At 36.3% G+C, this 24,275-nt stretch overlaps 1 protein-coding gene across 1 annotated transcript in view; it reads left to right on the top strand.

The window, feature by feature from the left end:
• Nucleotides 1–24,275, top strand: part of LOC101350239 (ovostatin homolog 2-like) — a 54,541-nt gene that overhangs the window by 19,020 nt on the left and 11,246 nt on the right. Inside the window, 19 exon segments of the mRNA XM_012558716.2 lie at nt 2,765–2,876; nt 4,379–4,488; nt 4,835–4,993; nt 5,621–5,875; nt 7,376–7,430; nt 7,854–7,880; nt 7,883–7,998; nt 8,373–8,522; nt 9,655–9,825; nt 10,662–10,803; nt 14,091–14,181; nt 14,638–14,866; nt 16,317–16,446; nt 18,660–18,778; nt 19,475–19,526; nt 21,248–21,328; nt 22,069–22,248; nt 22,996–23,077; nt 23,880–24,036. Coding sequence (XP_012414170.1) covers nt 2,765–2,876; nt 4,379–4,488; nt 4,835–4,993; nt 5,621–5,875; nt 7,376–7,430; nt 7,854–7,880; nt 7,883–7,998; nt 8,373–8,522; nt 9,655–9,825; nt 10,662–10,803; nt 14,091–14,181; nt 14,638–14,866; nt 16,317–16,446; nt 18,660–18,778; nt 19,475–19,526; nt 21,248–21,328; nt 22,069–22,248; nt 22,996–23,077; nt 23,880–24,036 — 2,418 coding nt within the window.

Genomic DNA, 24,275 nt, shown 5'->3' with positions numbered 1-24,275 from the left:
TACCCCCATTTGCTGGTCTCCGATAGGAGTCCAAGATGGTGGATCCGTGCTGCGTTAGCTGGTAGGGGACCTCTGCATGAATCTCTCCTCGCTGTCTGTTCTCTGTCAGTTTTCTCACTCCATTTGGTGGTTGGCTGAGTTCTTTATCTCTTCATTTAATGTTTTAGGGTTTCAGGATTGTTGTATTCTCTGTTTGGCTTAGTTTTTCGGATCTGTGCTGTGGAGGGACGGTGTGGTGCTTCTGCCTAGAGCGTCATTTTGCCGGAACTCAATAGTTGAATTTTTTGAGGGGTTTTTGTATTTTTAAGTGATGAAATATTTTGACTGTGCTGAAAAAATTATGCTATCATTCTGCTCTTTCACAAGGGCTAGTCATGTTTTGCTTATCATGATCCTGAGCCTTTAATCCAAGCCAACTCATCCATGTTTGATGATTTGCTTGGCCCATCAATGGGAGGCTCATGTGTGAGGCCCTAGATACCCTCTGATCTTTGCTAACTTTCTAGTATATATTTTTTCCTGTTTCAGTTGAAACTTTCTTATATAGTAAATATTACTCTCTATTGGAATCTGTGGGTGGTGCAAATCGTTAACGTGCTCAGATGCTAACCAAAAGAACTCTTGGCAATTTGAGTCCACCCAAACTCACCTTGGAAGAAAGGCCTGGTGATCTATTTCCAAAAAATCAGGAATTGAAAACCTTATGGAGCACAGTTCTACTCTGACACACATAGAGTCTCTATGAATCAGAATCAACTCCATGGCAACTGGGTTTTGTTTTGTTTTTTTTTTTTATCCGCTTGGCAAATATTTTAAGTTTGGTATTTAACTTTGTGGTATTTTTGACATCCCAAACTTCCTAATGTTTATGGGTTTCCAGCCTTAGAAAACGATTTTACCTGCCCTGTGTTATACACGTACCCATCTAGGTATATGTTGATTACTTGTTTTTGTAACTTCTCTAAACCACATACAACTTATTTTTAATTATGGTCTAAAACAAGGAATTATCTTGCAGACAGATATTTAGTTGTGTTAGCACCTAAACTTGTACAAGTTTGCTTTCCCTAGTTATTCCAAATCATGTTCATAAAAGATTTAACTGTTTATGGGCCTTTATTCTGTCTTTTGGTTTATATTTTATTTGGTATTTTTTTCTTTCTAAATAATTTATTTTAGCTTTATCTTACTTATCCCTTTTCCAAATATTTTTTGTTTATTTTATTAATGTTTTTAATGTGCTAGATACTTCTTTGGTAATAAACACATTTTGAGTTTTACATTTTCCTTTAAGCATAACTTAACACCATAGATTTTGATGCAAGGCATTTTGTCCTTTATGTTAATACTAGATTGTTATTAATTTTTCTTTGATTTCAGGATTACTAAAAAATGTTTTCTTTAATTAATTCCAAAGTAATTAAGCCCTAGTGGTGAAGTGGTTAAGAGCTCAGGCTGCTAACCAAAAGGTCAGCAGTTCGAATCCACCAGTCACTCCTTGGAAACCCTCTAGGGCAGTTCTACTTTGTCCTGTAGGGTTGCTATGAGTTGGAATCAACTGGACAGCAATGTTTTGTTTTTTTTGTCTAGTCACTTTTTATCATTTGTTTTTAATTTGACTGCATTATAATTAGTACACACTCTGGAGTCAGAATGCCTGCTTTATTTCAGCACCTTTTAATTGTATGACCTTGGGCAGGTTATATAACCTACCTGTGGTCCAGTTTATTCATCCGTATAATGGGGGCAATAATAGTGCCTAGCTCATATAGTAGTCTTGAGGATAAGATGAATGACTATATCATTCTAACATTATAAGTTTCGAGTTAATAATCACTTTTTATTTTAAAATATAACTGAATCTGTATTTCTCTAATTGTTGATGTCACAGATGAAAGATTATCTATAGATTTTTTTCATATTTCAAATGAAAAATTTACCTGAAAAATTCAGTGATACATATTTGAAGAGTGCTTCTGTTCCATCTGTTCGTTTGTCTTTCATGGAAATTAAAAATATACAGAGATATAACTGGAGCCCTGGTGGTGCAGTGGTTAAGAGCTCGGTTGCTAACCAAAAGGTCAGCAGTTTGAATCCACCAGCCACTCCTTGGAAACCCTATGGAGCAGCTCTTCTCCGTCCTATAGGGACACTATGCACATCAGAATCGACTCAATGGCAATGGGTTTTATAACTATCATTTATCTTCCATAAACATTCTCTTGTCTTCTATACTTTTAAGTCTTGGTGCTGTTCCCCTCATTTTTAGTGGGGGATGAAATTCTTGGACTTGTATTCCAAAGGACTGATTTAATTTTCCACAGGGTTGATGTGACTCACTAGTGCCTTTCAAGATGGTTTTAATTTTTTACTCCTTTAAAATATCATTCAGCTCCACTGGCATCCTTTCATCTACTCCCGTATACATTGTTTCCATAGAATTTCCTTGAAATCTTGAAATCTGTGACATACAGATTACTTTCTCACCTTATTTTAAATAGTGATGTAAATAATAATAATTTCTCCTCTTCTCCCTCCTCCCTCTTCTTACTTCCTTCTCGTTCTCTTTCCTCCTCCTTCTCCTCTTTCTCCTGCTTCTTCTTCAATTCTTTAGTCATTTTAACAAGTTTGTGAGGTGGAATCATGAGGCAGGAGGTGGGGAGGAATTGGAGGTGGGGATTATATATCTGTGATAAAGCTCCTATCATTTTTAACGATTCTTGGATCCCTAACTTTTTCATTATACCTTCTGTTTATTTTTCAGTTGAGAAATGGTTGTGTTTCTCAAATTGTAAATACAAAAGTCTTCCAACTCTACCGTTCTGGATTTTTTATGTCATTTGATATCATGACAGTTGTTACAGAAATTGGAACAGGTAATGATCTTATGGGCAATTTGGGGATATATGGCAGTTTACTGTGAAGAAGTTTATTTAGTCAGTAATATGCACCAAATACAGATTAATTTATTGCTCAAAATAGCAAAATTAAATACATGTGCCAATAGGTTAACTTGAGGACTGCTCTTGAATAAAATTTTCCTAATAATATTTAAAATCATTTTGTTATATACATGTTATGTGTTTATATCTGCATCTGTGCCTGTATCAATCAGACAAATGGAGAAACTTCCCTCTGAAGTAGCAGAGCTGAACTGATAAATTAGCTGCATATAGAATATCTCTTTCTTACTTTGTGTTAAATCAGTTAATAAGCAGTTGGTAAGCAAATACCCCATCAGTTTCTGTCGAGTTGACTCCAACTCATGGCGATCCCAAGTCTGTCAGAGAACTGTGCTCCATAGATTTTTTAATGGCTGATTTTTAGAAGTACATTTCCAGGCCTTTCTTCTGAGGAGCCTCTGAGTGGACTTAAGTCCCCAACCTTTCAGTTAGTAGCTGAGCACATTAACAGTTTTACACCACACAGGGATTTCAAGTGTCCATAAACTATAACTTGAGATCCAAATATGACCCCCTGCTTGTATATGTAAATAGGTTTTATTGGAACACAGCCACACTAGTTTGTCTAACTGGCTTTATAGATAAAACAACAATTGGGTAGTTGCAGCAGAGATCATATGGCTCACAAGCCCAGAATATTAACTATTAGACACTTTACAGAAAAAGTTTACCAACCTCTGGTTTAATTCACCTGAGGACCCTTGCAAGTGAAAATGTTATTATTGAGAAATTTACAAAATGGCACATAATAGGTGCTTAATAAATATTTATTAAGAGAATGAAAAAAAAAAAAGGAGTGATTTACTTGGGGTGAGGACACCCGATTCAATTATTAATTATTTCTGGTTACTTAAAAAAGGTTTTGGGGTTATATTTATAAGATGCTTTATGCAAACATTCTTGATCAATATTTTGATGGCATTCCTGATGGTAAGATTGTGGCATTTATATTGTTACTGATAGTAATTTAGCTAGATGTTTGAATATGCTTATTTACTTGCTTTGTTGGTATCAGAAAACATTTCTGCTTACCCTTTGAACAGATATTTTTGAAATCTAGTTATCTTGCAGGCTTGAGAAAGATTCAGAAAGGGAAAGCCTTATATTTGAGATGCCTATGACATTCTCCATCATAAAGAGTCTCACAAGCTAGGCCTGAGTAGAGTAAGCAGAAGCGAGGAAGTTAAGAACTTTTCTCCTGCTTCTAATCTAAATATTTTCATATCGATTGCATTATTTAGTTTTATGTAAACGACTATCACCAGATGTTCCAGAGCGTCCAGGCCTCCCTTTCAATGTAGAACAAGAATATGATTGTGTAGAAGTTTGTGCGTGTATCCTAAGCTATCTCTTCTTTTGAAATCCTTGATCAAACGATTGCATCCCTCCCTGACATTTTTTGCCATTTCTTACAGGTGTGCGGATCAGTGAAAAGACCTCTGTTTCTATCACTCAATTGCTTGGGAGTGTGAACTTTGAGAACATGGACCCTTTCTATAGAAGAGGAATTACTTATTTTGGAACTGTAGGTTTGATTTGAAGAAATATATGTTCCCATTTCATTTTCTTTGATCATGGACTGCCTTTTGAGACTCTCTAGACACATTTTTTTCATATTTTCCTATGTAAAAATAATACATTTTTAGCATTATTTTGTCTGATCTTTTGGAAAAAGACCTAGTATCAGAGAAAGTGATGGATAAAATTGTAGCTGTTTTCATATTATATATTTACTTAATAAAGCATCTCTCCACTGGAATTTAAGAAAACTACAAATAAAGGATCACATTTATGAACAGAAAATTTTTTTTCTCTATAGGAATGTGAAAATTCTGTACTTTAAGAATATTAATGCTTCCTTTTTCATACAGCTTAAATTTTCTGGTCCCAGTGATGTACCTATGGTGAGCAAGTTATTGCAATTGGAGTTCAATGACAAATTTATAGGAAATCATACCACAGATGCGAATGGTGAAGCTCAGTTTTCCCTTGACACTTCAGACATAATTGATCCAGAATTCAGCCTGAAAGTAAGTCATCAAGACAATAAGAAATCCCACAGAGGATCTGAACATTAGGAATTTGTAATACTAGGAATCTCTTAAGAAATAACTTGTATTGGGAATGCATTTTAACAAAGTTTTAAAACTTAGGACATTTTATATCTTTTGCTTGTTCATTAAATATTACATGAGAATGTTTACTTGAGAGGATGAGACGCTAATATTCTATTACAATTGTTATGAATTCTCGAACTACTAATATACTCTTCTGAGAAACTAGAAGTACCTCATAGAGATGTTTTGGCTTTTTTCCTTAGATCATTTTATGCAGAGATAGGAAAGATATGCTTCGTTTATCTGCTGCTTAAACAGAATTTTGCAGTTAAACAATTCGACGGTGTTCAAATGTAGCTGAAAGAAATGATACTTGAATCCAGTTTTCTGACTTTAATTAAAAAATAAAAATAAATAATTCATTGTAGGTCTAGTGAAATATTTATATAATTATGATCATGTTTTATATATATATGTAAAAAAGAGAGTGCTATAACTTCATGAAACACCAAATACAAGCTAAGACTCCTCTCTGAGGAGATAAGAAGCCTTCTGTTCTGTAATAATTACTGTCTTTGAAAGGTCTTTCTGAATCTTAAGATTCTTTGCTTTCCTTTATTGTATCGGGCCAGATATATTCGACGAAAGAGCTGCTACGGGTCCAGCTGGTTGACGCCTGACTATGCAGATGCTCATTTATCAGTCTCACGCTTTTACTCCAGAACCAACAGCTTCCTGAAGATCATTCCAGAACCAAAGCAGCTTAAGTGCAATCAACAGAAGATTATTACTGTACATTATTCCCTAAACAGTGAAGCATATACAGATAATTCAAATGTAAACTTCTTCTATTTGGTAAGGCTCAGTAGGTGGCTTCTTGGAATCTGTCTATTTGGATGTATGCTTAGCGCAGTTCCGTTTACTAAGTGGTGGTACATCAATTATGCCATGTTAATCCGAGTGAGCTCAACCTTCTTACCTTGCTGATGAATACTATTGGGCCCATTAAACATAAAAACACACACATACAAAACTAAGGCAATTTCGGTTTTCCTAAGGCTGAAAAAATTGCTATTCAAAGTCTACTTTTTTAAGCATTCAATAGTAATTCCTATCAAGTATTTACTTTCCTTTGTGGTAATAAAATATTAGACAGATGTCAGAGAATGAAGTGGAAGGTTGATTTTGATAGACAAAAAAAAAAAAAAAAGAATTAGCCCTTTTAATTTTTTCCCCCGTATCTATCTCTTGTGGGTAGACACAGTCTTGGAAATTACGATTCTTCCCTACCGCATTTATCTGGCAAGCTAGTTGATCTTGGGCAAATTGTTTAAACTATCTGAGCTTTAGCTTCCTCAGCTCTATATTTGTAATTGGAAATAATAAGATTTACCTCCTAGCGTAAGTATTATGTGTCAGGTACTGTTATCAGGGTTTTACATGTGTTAGTTTATTTAATTCTCACAACCAAAACTGACTCACAGCGTCCCTGTTGGACAGAGTACAACTGCCCCAAAGGGTTTCCAAGACTGTAATCTTTACAGGAAGCAGACTACCATATCTTTCTTCCCTGGAGTGGCTGGTGGGTTCCAATCACTAAGGTTAGCAACCAAGCTCTTAACCACTGCGCCATCAGGGCTCCTAACAACAGTCCTATGAATATCCCCATTTTACAAATAACTGGAGAGATGCAAAGTGAAACTACGTGTCTGAGGTCACAGAGATAATGAGTAGGTGAAGGCAGGTTTGAAACCAGGCAGTCTGGACAAATCAGTCTTCTGCACCTCCTTACACGATACATTGCACATTGTTCACAAAGTTTCTAGCACTTAATGTTTTCATTGTTAGCTGCTTTTGAGTCAACTCAATCCATGACAACCCCGCACTCAGTGGAAGGAAACACTGCCCAGTCCTGCATTATCCCCATAGTCAGCTGTGGATCAGATAGTGTTTCTTTGTGATCCGTAGAGTTTTCATTGGCTGATTTTTGGAAGTAGATTTCCAGGTCTTTCTTCCTAGTCAGTCTTAGCCTGGAAGCTCCACTGAAACTTGTTCAGAATCATAACAACACACAAGCCACCACTGACAGAAGAGTGGCAGCTGCACATGAGGTGCATTGGCTGAGAATCAAACCCAACTCTCCCGCATGGAAGGCGAGAAGTCTACCACTGACCCATCAATGCCTCATCCTAGCACATAATAGGCTGTCAATAAACTGTAGTCACTTTTTTCTGTTCTCTTTCAGGTTTTGCAAAGTTCATTTTTAATATTTGTTTATGCAAACTCTCTTAGCTTATGGAGTAGAATTATCATTAGAAGTAATATCACTTATTGTGTTTTCTTTGTTCTGCACAGATGATGGTAAGAGGAAGTATCCTCCTCAGAGGACAAAAGGAAGTCAGAAACAATGGTGTGTACAATGCATCCATTTTGTACTGTATCTTCACCTTTTTTTTTTCTTTTTTAGGGAAATATTATAGTGATAGAGTCGAGAGGTTAAAAAGAGTGTTTAACATTTTGATTTGTGGATAGAGGGCAATAGTGAGCATGGCGTAGGATAAATTACTAACTATTTTGATGAAGGAGATTTCCACCTGTTGCTGTTATTTCCAAGTCTTCAAGTACATTATAGAAAAGTGATGGCCAAAAACCAAATATTGTTATTGCTTCGTTATTTGTATACATAGTTCCCATTATTTGATTCGTTTGCCTTTAAATCAATGCCCAATTTCTTCTTTTTATTCATAAGTTATTTTCTCTTATCTAAGTATGCCCAGTGATCCAGAACATTTTTGGTGTCGTTAACAGTTGATGACATTTCTTACTTACACAGCCTGGAATGGAAACTTCTCATTCCCTATAACATCAGTGCTGATCTGGCTCCTGTGGCCATCATGTTTGTCCACACCCTTCACCCCAGTGGGGAAATTGTGACTGACAGTGTCAGATTCCAGGTTGACAAGTGCTTTAAAAACAAGGTGATTCTTCTTCTATTTGTGGCTTGTTCCCAGTGAGAGGGGTGAGCCTTTTGTTTCCTATTGTGTCTGTCTTCGATGACTAGCATATCAACCTTTAAACGGTACTCTCTCATCAATGTTGGCATAGGTAAATAATAAGGGGATGACAGAATCGCCAAGCAGAATGAATAACTTTTGGCAGCCATGTCAATCCTGGGATGATAGGTGGGTTGTGAGGGAGTTGCCTCTGCAAGGAGAGTGAAGACGAGAGCGGGCAGGGGAAATATAGATTTCCTGGAAATTTAGACAGATTTATTTGGAAATGATTGAATATATTCCAGTTATCTTCACATTAAATAATCTCTGCTTCCATTCCTTTTCTTTCTGCTCTTCAGGTTACCATAAAGTTCTCTAAGGAGGAGGGACTACCTGGCTCCAATGTTAATCTCTACCTTCAAGCAGCCACTAATTCATTCTGTGCTCTGAGGGCTATGGATAAAAGCGTTCTTCTACTGAAACCAGAGCAACAGCTATCAGCTGAAAGTGTAAGCTCTCTGATTTCTTCATTTTCCTCATTTTTATCTGGATTCCTACAAGTCTACCTCTTTATATGACGTTTCTATTTGAAATGGAACGTGTTGAAATTATCAAATGTTTTCTTCCTTTGTTTCTTCATGAGTTTTATACTTAATTATATATACTTAATTATTCTTCTGGGCAGACCCAGTGCTTATAACAATATAGAATTCTATGAGTAATTACAATGGGTTAGGAAATAGACAACAATGTGATTTTTTAATCATAGGTATAACCATAGATATGGCAACCTAGGGTTAAAAGAAATCTCTATGTTAAAGAATATGCCTGAATAGTGTCTATAGTTATTATCTATTAATACTCGTTGCCACTGACTGGATTCTGACTCCTAGCAACGCTATAAGACAGAGTAGAACTGCCCCACAGGGCTTCCGAGGAGCAGCTGGTGGATTTGAACTGCTGACTTTTTGGTTAGCTACCATAGTTCTTAACCATTGTGCCACCAGGGCTCCAAATACATAGAAATAACTATTGAAATTTATGACTGTATGTAAATCTAGGTTTAATAATTAGAACATTTTTCTCGTTATTAAAATGATATCTCTGTGTTCTAGAAAATGTGCCAAATACACAGAAGTGTAAAGAAGAAATTTTTTTAAATCGTCTAATCTAAACACTTAGATATCTTTACATTTTTGGTGTAATTCTTTTAAATCTCTTTCCTGAGGACAGATACATTTTGTAAAATTAAGATCTTATCAACAAATTTGGTTTTCTATTCTGCTTTTAAAAGTAACATTCAGTCGTAAACCCAGTTTTAAACGTAGAGCTGGAAAATTTAATTAATTTGATAGTCATGAATCATAATCTTCAGGCTTTTTTTTTTTTTCTTTTATGCTGTCTTAAACCCAGCACCAAAGCTGAAAAATTTTGTGAACATGACATTGAACTGCATAAAACAAAATGGAAGTCTTTCTCTTTTGGAAGAATAAAACGACTCAAAACTTTTAGATCAAATGTTGTGGGCATGCTTGTAAAGAAAAGAACCAGAATAGATGGCTATGGCACAATATTTGTCAATTTATTTATTTTCTTAAAGGAGTGCTTAAAATAATTAGGAACCATGTGATTTTTTCATAGGTGTACAATCTGCTTCCCTGTACAGAACCATATGGTTATTTCTATCATGATTTCAATCTTGATGATGAAAAGCTCAACCCCTGCATTCCTCAGAAGGATATGTTTTACAATGGTTTGTATTATATGCCTGTAAGCAATTATGGGGATGGAGACATCTGTAATATTGTTAGGGTAAGTTCACTAAGATTGTAGAAAATACCTCAAATTTAATTTTAGTGTTTGTACAATGCATGTCTGTTTTATTAATTATGTAGTTTTCTTCTTAATCTTTGAGTTTATGGTCTGTAATTTGCTAATAGAGCACTCAGAAATTATAAATAGAAGATATTATTTTTTCTTGATTTTCTTTTTTCTGTTGAAAATAAATTATGTAGCTGGAATAATAAAATATCATGTTAAAGGTAATGAGATGGTTTCAAATTTATTGTGATATATTTCTGCAGAAATAGTCAAATCAAGAGACCAAAATATGATTTTGGGCTCCATATATACCTAGGCTGTCAGTTATATATGTTGAGACCTTCATGAAAGGATCTTTATCATTACAGGCACAGGCTTAGAAGGGCCATAGAATCAGACCGACTTTAGGTCAGTTCTCAGCTCTCCAGTTTACTAGATGTGCATTGTATATGTGTGCATATGTGTGTGAATGTGTGTGTGTATTTGATGTTGATTAGGGTAATGATAGTGTCTACCTCTACTTATAATGATTTCTACTTGTAATGATTTTTTTTTTCTCTTAGGATTAAATGGGGCATTATGTAAAATACTTAGCAAAATGCTAGCACATACTAAGTGCTAGACAAATTCCAGTAATTATCATTTTTTCTCTAAATTAAGGATTTTTTCCCCCATAAATCAAATAGAGGTGACTCAACTTCTAGGATTCCAGAACTCTTGCTAGCACAGAAGATGTGTGTATTTATGATCTATTTATAGCTGATAAGCCTTTTTTAGCTCTCATGTGAAGGGAAAGTGCAATTTTTTTTTTGTTTGTTTCTTTGAAGGGTATGGGTCTGAAAGTCTTTACCAATCTCCACTACCGGAAACCAGAAGTATGTTCAACGGAGATAATGCTTCCATTCCTTAGGCCGTTACATTATGAATCAGAATATGCAGTTATGCCTAGTGACTCATCTAGATTTGCATGTGGGTAATCTAGAATTTGACAGCAATGGGTTGGGTTGGGTTTGGAATCTAGAATTCTGTGCCTGGGGCATGGGCTAAAGGATTCATGGAATTGGATGCATTTAGGATAAAACTATACAAAATTGGGATTTTATTTGTGAATTATGTGATGTTTTTTACTACACCCAGACATTCTGCAGTTGAATAAAGCAGCATAAGGCAGGCGCAAAATGGTTTTGAGTAAAAGGAAGAGTTAGCTTGATATATGAGCAGAAGTTTATTTTTATTAGCAGAATACTATATCAGAAGTGTGTAAGAGCAGACAATGTGTAGTGATGTGGGAGGACTGACCGTCTGTGTAAATGAATCTGATGCAAGATAATGAGGTGCTCTTATTGGTCCCTTATATCCTTATGGCTATGGGTCAGAATAAACTCCATGGCATCTAACAACAGCAACAACATGTCCTTATTATGTATAAACCATAATAAGCAGATTCCAAGACAGGGGTTACTGTGATGCCTAGATAGCCAGAGAGCTGGCATCATAGAAGTGTGTTCAAATACTAATCCATTCCATATTGGTAGGATTGTAATTATAAAATTTGGCCATAGTCTTAGATGAATAAGGTAAGTAGGCAAATTTATAACACAGACATTCTGTCAGGGAAACAAAACGAACCAAGTCATCAGAATAGAACCAAAATCAAAGCTGGGTTCCAAGTGCATCTGAGAGCACTTGAAGAACATTCTTTAAAACCCTCTGGTCTCGCATTGACATTAGTTCACTGATTGAAGTGGGGTTGGTCTTAGAGATAAGTATCAGAAGTTCCACTTAAGAGAAATGGAAGGCCTGACAACTTTGTGCAAGGATAGACTCAGTGAGTATTCAAGAAGCCCTATAAAATCCAAAGGTTAAAACCTCTTTGAAGTCCTGGTTAAGAGATTGAAGCAACCTATTTTTTTGCTCTTACATTAAACCATATTTAGTGAGTTTTACGAGAAACATTTAAGCTTTCCAGTATTGTTAAATAAAATGTATTGAAAGCCAAAGTAATTCACTTTAAACTCTTCTTTCTTCAATTATTTGTTTATTAGTTTGCTCAACAAATATTTACTGAGGCCAGGAGTTATGTGTTATAAATCCAATGACTTAATCCCTACTGTCCTGGAGATTTTAGTGTAACAGAGAAGCATTACAGTGAAACAGGTAATTCCAACAACCTGTGATAAGTGTATTAAGTGGAAAATAAGAGATATGGGAGCCTCTAGAGGAGGTCTACATTTCTCCAGGGCCTGTATGTCCTCCCAGAGGAAATAACATTTATACTGAGACCTGAAAGATAAGTGATAACATGGAGTTAGAAGGGCATTCCAAGCAGAGAGGGAAACACTATGAAAGATGAGGTAAGAAACTAAAAGCATTTCAGAATGGCAGACGTGTATAGTTCAAGGGCAAGAGTAAAGACAGCTAAAGCAAGAAAGAGACAGACAGATCATGAAAGACCTTGAGGGCATATAAAGAGTTTGGAATTAATCCTAAAGCAATAATGCACTACTGACAAGCTTTTAGCAAACAGTCTAATGTGTTTTTAAAAGATCTTTTCGGTTGCTCTGTGGAAAAAGGGCCTGGGTTTTGGGCTTTTTAAGGCTGTATGTATGAAATGTTAAAAATATTAGTAAACCAGTTGAGAGTGGGCAGTGGCTTGGACTACTAGAAAAAAGGCAATGGAAATGCTGTTTTCAAGTTACTGTTGTTGTTATTAGGTATCATTGAACTTAGGTACAACAGAACGAAACATTGCCCAGTCCTGCACCATTCTCACAATTGTTATACCTGAGCCAATTTTTGCAGTCACTGTGTCAATACATCTTGCTGAGGGTCGTCCTCTTTTTCGCTGACCCTCTACCTTACCAAGCATGATGTCCTTCTCCAGGGACTGGTCCCTCCTGATAATATGTCCAAACTATGTTATAATAAACAATATTTGTTGATTGACTGGTTATAGGAAATGCAGGCATTTCCCTTACTCTTAAGGACAATTCTTAGGTTTCTGACTTGGGTAAGGGAGTGAATTTTGGTACCATTCATGGAGATGAGAGATATTAGAAAGGAGCAAGTGGGAGAGTCTAATGCGTTTACTTTTGGAACAGTTACATTTGAAATGTCTGTAAAGCATCCAAAAACAAGTGTACACAAAGGTGTTGGATGCACAAGTCTGGAGCTCAGGAGAGAGATCCAGATGGAAGACACCAATTTAGGAGACATCAGCATAAGTATTGCAATTGAAGCCATGCGTGAGGATGTCAATGAGGGAAACAGTGTATGGTAAAAAGAAAAGAGGACCCAAATCAGAGATCTTAGGAACAAGTCAAGAATGAGACTCTTGAGTGGCAAAAGAGTGAGAAGAAAACTAGAAGGATATTGTGTCATGGAAGTGAATAAGAGTGACTATTTTGAAAAAGACACAGTGATAGTGCCAAATGCAGCCTAGAAGCCAAGCAAGTGAAAGTGTTTATGAGAATTAGCAACATGAATATCATGGGAAATTTTAGCAAAAGTAATACTGTCATTGTTAGTTGCTGTCAAGTTGGCTCCGACTTATGGTGACCGCATGCACAACAGAACAAAACGCTGCTGGTCCTGCACCATTTTCATGACTGCCAACATGGTTGAGTCCATTGTTGCCTTCCAAACTAGGAGGCTCATCCTCCAGCACTGTACTGGTTGATGTTCTGATCCATAGGTATTTATTGGATAATTTCTGGAAGTAGATCCTAGGTCTTTCTTCCTAGTCTGTTTTACTCTGGAAGTTCCACTGAAACCTATTCACCATGGGTGACCCCACTGATACTTGAAATACCGGTGGCATAGTTTCTAGCATCATGGAAACATGCAAGTTGCCATATATGACAAAGTGACAGGTTATTGAAAGGTAATATTAGCATAGTGAAATGGTAGACACCAGACTGCATTCTGGAAGACACCAGAATGTCAGATGAGGAACTGGATTCAGTAAATAGACATCACTTTGTCTAAATTTAGCTTTGGAGGAACAATGTAGGTTGAATATTTTTGTTTGTTTTGTTTTATAATGGGAGATATTTGAACACTGAAATGCTAATGACTAGGTTGAGATGTGCATTTATTGACAATGAGCCCCAAGGGTAAATCCCTATACTGGTTCACATGAAGGCACACTAAGCATGTGTGATTAAAGACCTAGCATACAGGTGTATATCATTAAGGCACGTATTTCCTCTCTAAATAAACATTTTTTTCTTTTCTTTTAGTTGGTAAGGCCCTAGTGGAGACTTCTGGATATGTAGAATAGGCTATAATGAAAACAGTAAGAACAAACTTCCCAGAGACATGGATATGGGACCTCGTTAGTGTCAAGTGAGCCTTTAACATACTTCTCTCTCCTATGTGTCTTTATTTATGTTTTCTTCTTGTTTTTATTTCCTAACTTTTATTCCTGGGTAAATAAGACAGTACTGAAGTATGTAATACTAATCATTTGTATGTAATGATCACGCTTCGGATTTTATTATATCTCTCTACCTTTTCTACAAGTATTATTCATCTATCAATTTTATGCAAATAGATGTAAGCTGCCTCAATTTTTTAAAAAATAATAGGACGTTCGAAGAAATGTGAAAATTAAATGTGGCCTTTTTAAAGTAAAATTTTATAGAAATCCAACTACCAAGATTTTTATCTAATGCCCTGTCCCCACTGTAACTCATTTTTAACCTGCAGTTAATACTTTGCCTTATTCTTCTTTACCCTGCAGTAAATATAGATTGCTGGTTTAGAGAAGGAATGTGTCTTGCCAGTAATCTTTCCTTGTAGTTCCTCAGGTACCACAAATCTTTCACTCCTCATTCCTGATACTATAACCAAATGGGAGACAAATGGCTTCTGTGTGAATGGTGATGTTGGATTTGGCATTTCATCAACAGTTACTCTGGAAGTCTTCCAACCTTTCTTTGTTGAAACTACTTTACCCTTTTCAGAGGTTCAAAATGAACAATCTGATTTGATTGTCACTGTCTTCAGCTACCTGGATACATGCGCAGAGGTAAACTGTTCCCTTTGATCTGGGGACAAAATCTAACAAAGTCAAAATATTCCTTAATATTTCTTTGCATATTGCTATATTCTCGTTTTCCCAAATGCAAAATGGGACTATAAAGCAATGAGACATGTTTCCATTTTCCTCAAACAAAAACAATTTCTTTAATTCTCTGTGGTGATTTACATACTGCTTTGATTCAGAATACAAAGTTGCTAGATGGTGCAAACAGTTAATGCGCTCACCGCTAAGAATCCACTCAGAGGTGCCTCAGAAAAAAGGCCTAGAGAGCCACTCCAGAAAAGTCCACCATTGAAAACCCTATGGAGCACAGTTCTACTCTGACATACATGGGGTCACCATGAGTCGAAACTGACTCCATGGCAACAATTTGTTTTATTTGTTTGTTTGTTGTTTTGAGAATAGCATTTCATAATGATGTGCATTCTACCATATATGTCTTCTTTCGTGAAGAGTCATGTAAAAATGACATGGGGGCAGCGTCTCACCTTCTCTAATTTCACAAAGGAGAAAGAGAATCAAGATCAACAGCCCAAAGCTGATTCGTATGAGGCAGAGGTCAGACATGCTTCCTCTCTCCTCCATCTTTACCAATTCTGACACCAATAGTCCCTCCCTTGGCACTCTCTAATTCTGTACTGGGTTCAATAATTCATCACAATTGCCACACAGAACTCACAGACAATATTCCCAATCATAGAGTTTGTTAGGGAAGTAACAGGTTACAATTCAGACTCAGAAACACTCAGGATACAGTTCTTCCATCGGGACAGTCTCTTCGCAGCTGTGCCACAGGCACACCTCTCTCTGGCCCCTCATCCTCTGCCCTGCTCAGGCCAATGTTACAAAGCTCTTTTAGCTCTGCCAGTAAGTGCCCAGATCACTCCACCAGTAAGCCTCAGTCCAAAGACATTCAGCTTTCTCACTCCGTGGGCCAGGAAGCCCAATGCACTGTCTCCTGCCAATTTCTCCTGCCACCATTTCTCTGCCACCATTCTCACCATCTTCAGTGTTACCTCTCTCTCTCTCTCTCCCTCCCTCTCTCTCTCTCCTGGTTCCTGGAACTTCTCAGGGCAAGGATCCCGGATCCAAAGGACATGCTCCACTCCTGGCTGTTCTTCCTTGGTGGTGGTGGGATCCTCTCCTTTCTGCCTCTGGGATGGTTCATTTCAAGCCCAGTGGGATGCAAAACTGACTAGTCCCCTTGATGTGCCACAATTACCTATTTGCACAGTCCCACCCAATCACTTGGGTGGGGGTTACAAGACAATGGCAAGAAAAGCCACACAAAAGTGATCCATTGCGCTGCAAGTCATTTGGTATCTTTCAATTTTGCCAATTTAAAATAAAACAGATAAAACAGATTATTCTCAAGAAGGGAGGAATGGTAACAGCAAAATAAAGTGCTATCCACATTGCCTGATTGTTCTTTCAGATTTCTGTTCAACTGGAAGCATCTGAGAATTATGAGGCAAGTAGTAACACCCTGCAAAGCAATGGTAGTGAGATTACCCAAGCCAGAGAGAGGAAAACGTACATGTGGACTATTATACCTAAGAAATTGGGTAAGCAGCTGTGTGTTTACTCCATTCTCATGGAAAACCAGCCCATTTTTTATTGCCTCTATTTTCCTTACATCCTCTATATAAGCCTAATTTTCTCCCTCACATTTTTAGCTCTATTTTTTCTTTATTCTCCATTTTAAAAAATCTTATTTTTATAATCTAATTTCCTGATGCTAATACTGTCATAGAGCAAAACCACCATTCACTGGTATAAAAGCATAGTGTAATCGAAATACAATATACCCTAATCAATTCTTAAGGTCAAATTTTCATTGATGCTGCCTTTGTGGGACAATATTTTAATTCCTCCACTTTTCACTTGATCCCTCTCTTACCATCATGGACCTATGTCATTCATACAAAAATTGCTCCCCATTGTGATCAGGTATGGGAATTTGTAGCATTTGCAAGTTAGTAATATATCATGAGACACCAAAAAATACTGAGTACTTAGATGGAGATCAAACACCAAAGTATTGTCTCAATGCACGTATTATCTGTAATATAGAAAAATAAATTTGAAAATATCTTGTTGAAAATATAAGGAAATGGAAAAGACTCTAGTATGTAAAAGATGCTAAATGATGTAGACGCACAATGCTTATTATCATGAATTTTAAAAAAAGTCATTAAAATTTTCTTTATTTTATTCCTATTTTCATTGTTTTGTTTTAGCAAGAAAATAGTGTATTTATGAGATCATTTTAGTTCACCTGTGACATTGGACTGCCTCAGACTATTTTTCCTATTAGATATTTTTTGTTGTAAAAATATAGGCAACACATTTGCCACCTCATCCTTTTTCACGTGTACAATTCAGTGACACCAATCACATCAATCTTGTTGTGCAACCACCACCAATATCCCTTGTCAAATTTTCCATCACCATAAACAGAAACTCAATGCTTGCTGAACAATTGTTCCTCTTTCCTCCTCCCTCACCCCCTTGGTAACCACTATTAAACTTTGGTCTCTATATGTTTGCCTATTCCAGGTATTTCATGTAAGTGGGATCATAAAATTATTTGTCCCTCCAAGAAAGCCGGTGATAGGGAACCCAAGGTTGAGTAAGGATAGTGTTGATGTGTTGTGAGGTTGTTAACCATTGTCATGTGTACTAACTGTTTAACTAGAAACTATTTTGTTCTGTAAAACTTCATCTAAAGTGAGAATAGCAGCACAATTGGAAGAGCGTAGTCGATGTCACTGAACTGTGCATGTAGACATTTTTGAAATGGTGTATCTTTGGGGCTATGTATATTTTCACCAAAAAAAAAAAAAGGTCGAGAAGGGAGAGGGTTGACATGTCGTGGTGTTGTTAATCAATGTCATAAAACAATATGTGTACTACTGTTTCATGAGAAACTATTTGTTCTGTAAACCTTCACCTGAAGTACAATTAAAAAAAAATGAAAAAAAAATTATTTGTCTCTCTGTGATCTACTTACTTCACACAGCATAATGTTTTCAAGGTTCATCCTATTGAGATTTTAAGTTTCTCAAATTTTCTACTACATGAGGTTTTCAAAAAATATTACCCTGGCAATTGAGAAAAGATACTGTACTGACTGGCATAATTTTCTGCAATTAAGTGGAGGACACAAACAACAAATGAAGCAAAACAAACTAACAAACAAAAAAAACAACAGTAAGTTGGTAATCTGTATTGGTATGTGAGTATGTAAGTACTATTGAACCTAAAGAATTATCTTTGGGATCCTAATTGTCATAAGAAAGGAAACAAAAGATCAGCTTTAATTACATAACTTATGATATCACAGGGAATTAAAAACAAATGAGTTCTTGCTAGCACTTGATTTCAGTCCAGTGTCCTTTCCACTGTATCACATGTTGCTATTTTTGTTTGTTTGAGCTTGAACAAAGTTAGGACTCCTAGTTATCTGATGCTATCTGCATATATTGTCATATGGACCCTATGTAAACAATCAATATCAAGAAATTGCCTTAGTCGGCTTTGCAGAAAGTTATTTTTTCCTTAAGGGTTCTTATATTCTAATTAAATAAATTAATCACTTATTTAATATAAGAAATCTTGAAATAGGTAAAACAGAACATACCAAATTATCTTTAGGCAAGAGAAGGAACAATAGGATACAGTTCAACAAATCCAAGAAATGGCTCACAGATTCTAATAATTTCTTGTTACAGAAAAGGCAAAGGTCAATTTAACCTATATTTGGGGACTTTTTCAGGTAAAGTGAATATCACTGTAGTTGGTGAATCTAAACAAAGTAGTGCTTGCCCAAATCAAGCAACTGAGCGGCAAAATCTAAGATGGAAAGACACTGTGGTCAGAAGTTTGTTGGTAGAGGTATGTATGTGCAAAGCTATTAAGCTCTTCCTGATAAGAAACAGACAGTATATAAGAGGTTAAACACTGGAAGACATTCTTGTTGAGAAGAATTAATTAATTGGGCATGATTACTTTTAACACGAGACAAGCCATTTTAAATGAATTAAAACAGTAATTAAATCCATCCTTTCTTAAATTAGTAACTGACCCAAGATAATGAAAATAATACTTCAAACAAGACGTGACAGTTTTTCATTTGCAGCTGGCTCATGATATTTCCTGTACACTTATCCTCCCCCCACCCCACTCCTTTATTTAACTGATTCTCAAATCCAAGAGATAATGACTCCTGTGCTCTCTCCATCATCCTCAAAAAGTATAAATGATTATCAAAGAAACATTCTCCTCTGGCCTCTTGCACGTTCTTAAACTATACAAAACACTTTTGTCAACTGAGGTGCTACAAAGGATCAGAGGAGTTGAGAGTGTCCCACAATAACACAGATGTCATCCTTGTCCTATCCCTAAAGTGGGTGCTGATAATGTATGGTGACATGGAGATATAAACGGAAGGGATCAATGAATAGATCTTCTCCCAGGCACAAACATGTACCAACTATGCCTATGTGAGCTGATGCTCCATTACCTTCCTTTCCTTTATGGAATCATGATCTGTTGTCATTATTTTATGTTTGTTTTGTTTCTCGTTGACAGCCTGAAGGTATTGAAAGAGAAATGACTCAAAGTTTCCTTATCTGTACAAAAGGTAAGGAAAAACAAAAAAACAAAAAAACCCATTGCCGTCTAGTCGACTCTGACTCATAGCAACCCTAAAGGATTTGAACCCTGGTGGATTTGAACTGCTGACCTTTTGGTTAGCAGCTGTAGCTCTTAACTGCTACGCCACCAGACTTTCTACAAAAGGTAAGAGGATCATTAAGTGGTCAAATTAGTTCTAACAAAAATATATCAACAGAGTCAGTTTATTCCCTCTTCTTCCGTATTAGTCCACTTGGTAGTGCAGTGGTTAAGAGCTTGGCTGCTAACCAGAAGGTCAGCATTTTGAATCCACCAGCTGCTCCTTGGAAACCCTATAAGGCAGTTCTACTCCGTCCCACAGGGTCGCTAAGAGTCAGAATTGACTCCACAGCAGTGGGTTTGGATTTTTGGGGTTAGCATACCGTCTACCTCAGTGATTTTATTGTGTATTCCTCATGGAGGATTACTTTATTTCATGCACTATTTTCATTGTATAATTTTAGCAAACAAAAAGTATATTTATGAGATCTTTTCAATTCACCTGTGACTTTGGTCTGTTTCAGCCTATTCTTCCCATTTGTATATTTTTGGCTTCTCTCCTCACACAGTGTTGGATAGTGAGAAATCAGGATTATGCCCAATAACACATAATATGACTTTTGTTTCTGTACTTTTAAGATCCCCGGGTGGCACAGTTTGTGCTCGACTGCTAACCTAAATGTTATCAGTTCACACCCGTCCGCAACACTGAGGCAGAAAAACCTGGGGATCTGCTTCCATAAAGATTACCAAACAACCAAACCAAACCCGTTGTCATCAAGCCAATTCTGACTCATAGAAACCCTACAGGACAGAGAAGAACTGCCCCATAGCGTTTCCAAGGAGTGGCTGATGGATCGGAACTGCTGACCTTTTGGTTAGCAGCAGAGCTTTTAACCACTGCACCAGCAGGAGTCCTCCATAAAGACTGCAGCCAAGGAAACCCTAAGGAGCAGTTCTATTCTGTAACACATGGGCTGCCATGAGTCAGAATTAACTTGATGGCAAGGGGTTTATTTAATTAATTAATAAATTTGTTTGTTTGTTTATTTACTTTTTATACTCTGAGTGTGAGACAGCCCATAGATAAATCGCTGTCTCTCAATCACCTGCTTTACGACCATCAAGAGTATTGTCGTGAGGGTGATCTGATTTTCATGCTTAATAGGAGACTTCAAAATTTATTTTTTGTGTGCGCTATTTTATATGTTATAGTCAGTAGTTTTTACACTTTATTTCCTACATGAAATAGTTTTAAAAAACCAGTTGCCATCGAGCTGATTTCCACTTATGGTGACCCCATGTGTATCAGAATAGAACTCTGCTCCATAGGGTTTTCTATGGTTGACGTTTTTGGAAGTAGATCACTAGGCCTTGCTTCTGAGGTACTTCTGGATGAACTCAAACCTCCAACCTTTTGGTTACCAGCTGAGCCATTAACCATTTATTTACACCATGAATTAATTGAGAATAAGGCCATTATCTAACATATCATTTATATATTACTTTCTTAATGTATTGTTATTCTGAACTAGCTCAAAACCTCAATTTTGTATCTTCTAACAAGCAACTTGTAAAATAAAAATAAATAATGGAATCTGAATCCTAATATGTTTGTCTCACAAATCTGCTGCTGTTGTTTATAGAAGGAAGTTGTCACATTATTTTTGGTCTATATTTTCCTTCCAGGTACCAAAGCCACCAAACAGGCAGTTTTGGACTTGCCTAATAATGTAGTAGAAGGATTAGCCAGGGCCTTTTTCACTGTTGGGGCTAAGTTGGTTAAATTTTATATTTCAAAATGATTTAAAAATCTTGGTGAAAGTCTCAAAAAAAAAAAAAAAAAACCCTTAAAATAACAGGATGGAGAGATTCTCTTCAGCTGCCATCTGGAGGAACTTATTGTTCAGGATCAGCCTTTATGTTTGTTTCCATACAGGATCTAAAGGGATTTTAATACCGTTTCCAAACCGACGTCCCTATGAAACATTAGTCCTGGTGGGTGATAAATGGTATTCAGAAACAGAGGGTTCTGTTATAGACCAATAACCTGAACTATTGAATTTCTCCCTTGGAGACTCAGAATAAACTTTGCCTTGATGGGAATTTCCTCAGTAAAAGGAGAAAAGGCAAAAGACAAACTTCATCTTTGTCTATCATTAACATTAACACCTTTTGCAAAGGAATGGATTAGAATTTACAAGGAACCCATTCATAAGGTTTCTGAAAAACAAGCAAGCAAGCAAGCAAACAAGCAAATGCACACTTTCCTAACTATCCCCTCACCCTAGTAATGAGAATTTAAGCTTTTCAGAAATATTTTTCATATCAGAAACCTGTTTAGTTCATCCTTTATGGTTATCTTCTCTTTAAAATTTAAATTACTTCATGAAAACTTTTTGGACTCAGTTTTAAATGTTTTTTTACTCCCATTATGCCTTTTTATCTGTGATTATAAATGCTGAGATGGCAAATATAAGCAATTCTGATTTTTATGTTTCTTCTAATTCCAGGGGATAGTCTCGGACTTGCGATGCAGAATCTGGAGAATCTTCTCCAAATGCCCTATGGATGTGGAGAGCAGAATATAGCCCTACGAGCGTCTGACACCTATGTCCTTGACTACCTGAAATCCACTGAACAGTTGACAGAGGAAGGTAAATCTAAAGCTGCCTTTTTCTTATCTAGTGGTGAGAAGATTTAAGTAGTTTCTACACGAATAGATGCAAATCAGTTTTTGTTATCACAAACATGTAACTGTAAGGTAATCTGATAAGGAAAAAGTGGATTTTAACAGAGGTACTCTGAGTCCTAGCTAAATTTTCTTTTTGACTTAAATGTTTTCAAAATTTGTGTGGTCATTGTCCAAATAGTTAGCTTCATTACTTAGAACTATGAAGCTTCAAATTATGAACTTGATTATTTCTTTAAGCACCTAATATTTTGCCAGAATACCTTGTTCGTTATTGTGGTTGTTAGTAGTAGTTGTAAATGGCTTGTTTATTAAGTTCTATATTTTTCTGCTCAGTTATGTTCCATTGAAGTGGATGATTTGATTTGTATGTAGAAAGAGAACATATAAACCTTGTAAAATGTGATCTTAAGGTCAAAGTTTAGAGAGATAATTTTGTTGGGATTTCTTTTCAGAAAGGTAACAATAAAGTAAAATAACCTTAAGGGAAAGGATATTAAGCAATTAGCAATTGCCATTTATAAGCCAGCTATTGAGCTGGGTATATTCACATGTAATATCTTATTTGGCCTCAAAAACCCATAATGCTCGACTTATTTTTTCACATTTATTGATAGAAAACCTGAGTTTTAAAGAAATTTAAATGATTATCTTGGTAATTTATGCCTAGGTCATTCATTACACCATTCTTTTTCTTCTAACTTTCCTGGGTTAAAAAGTAATTTACTTCAATATTGTATTTTAGGTTATCAAAAGCAATTGCTTTTCAAGAACTCTGATGGCTCATATACTGTGTTTTGGCAGAGGAATCAGCAAGGAAACATATGGTGAGAGATGAAAATTTTAGTTTAAATAATGATAGGAATTCCCTGGGTAAGACTTGGCAGGAAGTGAGAAAGATTAAATTCAATGGGGATTTGGAAGCAAAGTGAGTTTTAAAGTAAATTTACAGAGAAGAATCAGATAAAACTAAAAGATTTAATTATTCTAATACAAATGCAACAATATACCTAGAGTCTCATGGCAATTTACTTAGCAATCTGATCATTTAATGACAACTTCCTGTACTTGTGCAACTGATTAACGCCATAGAAAATGGCACATATTAATTTGCACTTCTTGGGTCCCACATGGGCCCTGGTGGCACAGTGCTTAAGAGATATGGCAGCTAACCAAAAGGTTGGCAGTTCAAATTCACCAGCCACTCTTTGGAAACCAAATAGGGCAGTTCTGTTCTGTCCTATAGAGTTGCTATGAATCAGAATCGACTCGACAGCAATGGGTTTTGTTTTTGTTTTTGTTTTGGTCCCATGTAGATTCAAGATAGTGAGACTAGAAGGCCCCAAAGCACCTAATTACATTCATCTATCTCCATGCATGGATAATCTAATGGGCTATATGGCAAAAAGTTTGGGTGTAAACACACTGACTACTATCTACTCTAACTCTCACTATTCATAACATTTTATTGACCCACAGGAAAGAAATACTATCAATAAAGACTGGTTCCAGTCAATATTAAACAAATTGGATTCATCCATTACCCAAAGGGAACAATGACGGTGAACTCGTTGTATAGCTTTCTTTTTGTTTTTCACCTACCTTTCGTTCTGGTGATTTGCATTACAGGCTCACTACCCTTACGTTTAAGACATTTGAGGGAATGAAGAAATATGTTTACATTGATGAACAAGTTCAAAAACAAACCTTGATCTGGCTTTCAAGCAGACAGAAAGGTAACAGCTGCGTTAAAAGTGATGGCAAGCTTTTCAACAACGGCTGGGAGGTCAGAGACTAACAGATGTCTGTGCTTTCCCTGCTCTTTTGCATTGCCTACCTTCCCTATCTCTGGTTTTTATAAACTAGAACATGAATATTTTCGTTGTGAATTTCACCCCTTCTGAGTTTTCTTTAGCGTAGCCCTGTGGTGTATTAGACAATATTGTCGTTCCTGCTACATACATGTTTAACCACAGCCAAGATATAACTCCTCACGGGTCTTCTATTTATTCACCTTAGTCTTGA

This window comes from Trichechus manatus, unplaced genomic scaffold, assembly GCF_000243295.1.
Source record: "Trichechus manatus latirostris isolate Lorelei unplaced genomic scaffold, TriManLat1.0 scaffold00182, whole genome shotgun sequence".
Lineage (NCBI taxonomy): Eukaryota > Metazoa > Chordata > Mammalia > Sirenia > Trichechidae > Trichechus > Trichechus manatus.
Note: the sequence above shows the minus strand (reverse complement) of the source record. Positions and strands in the feature narration are given on the sequence as shown.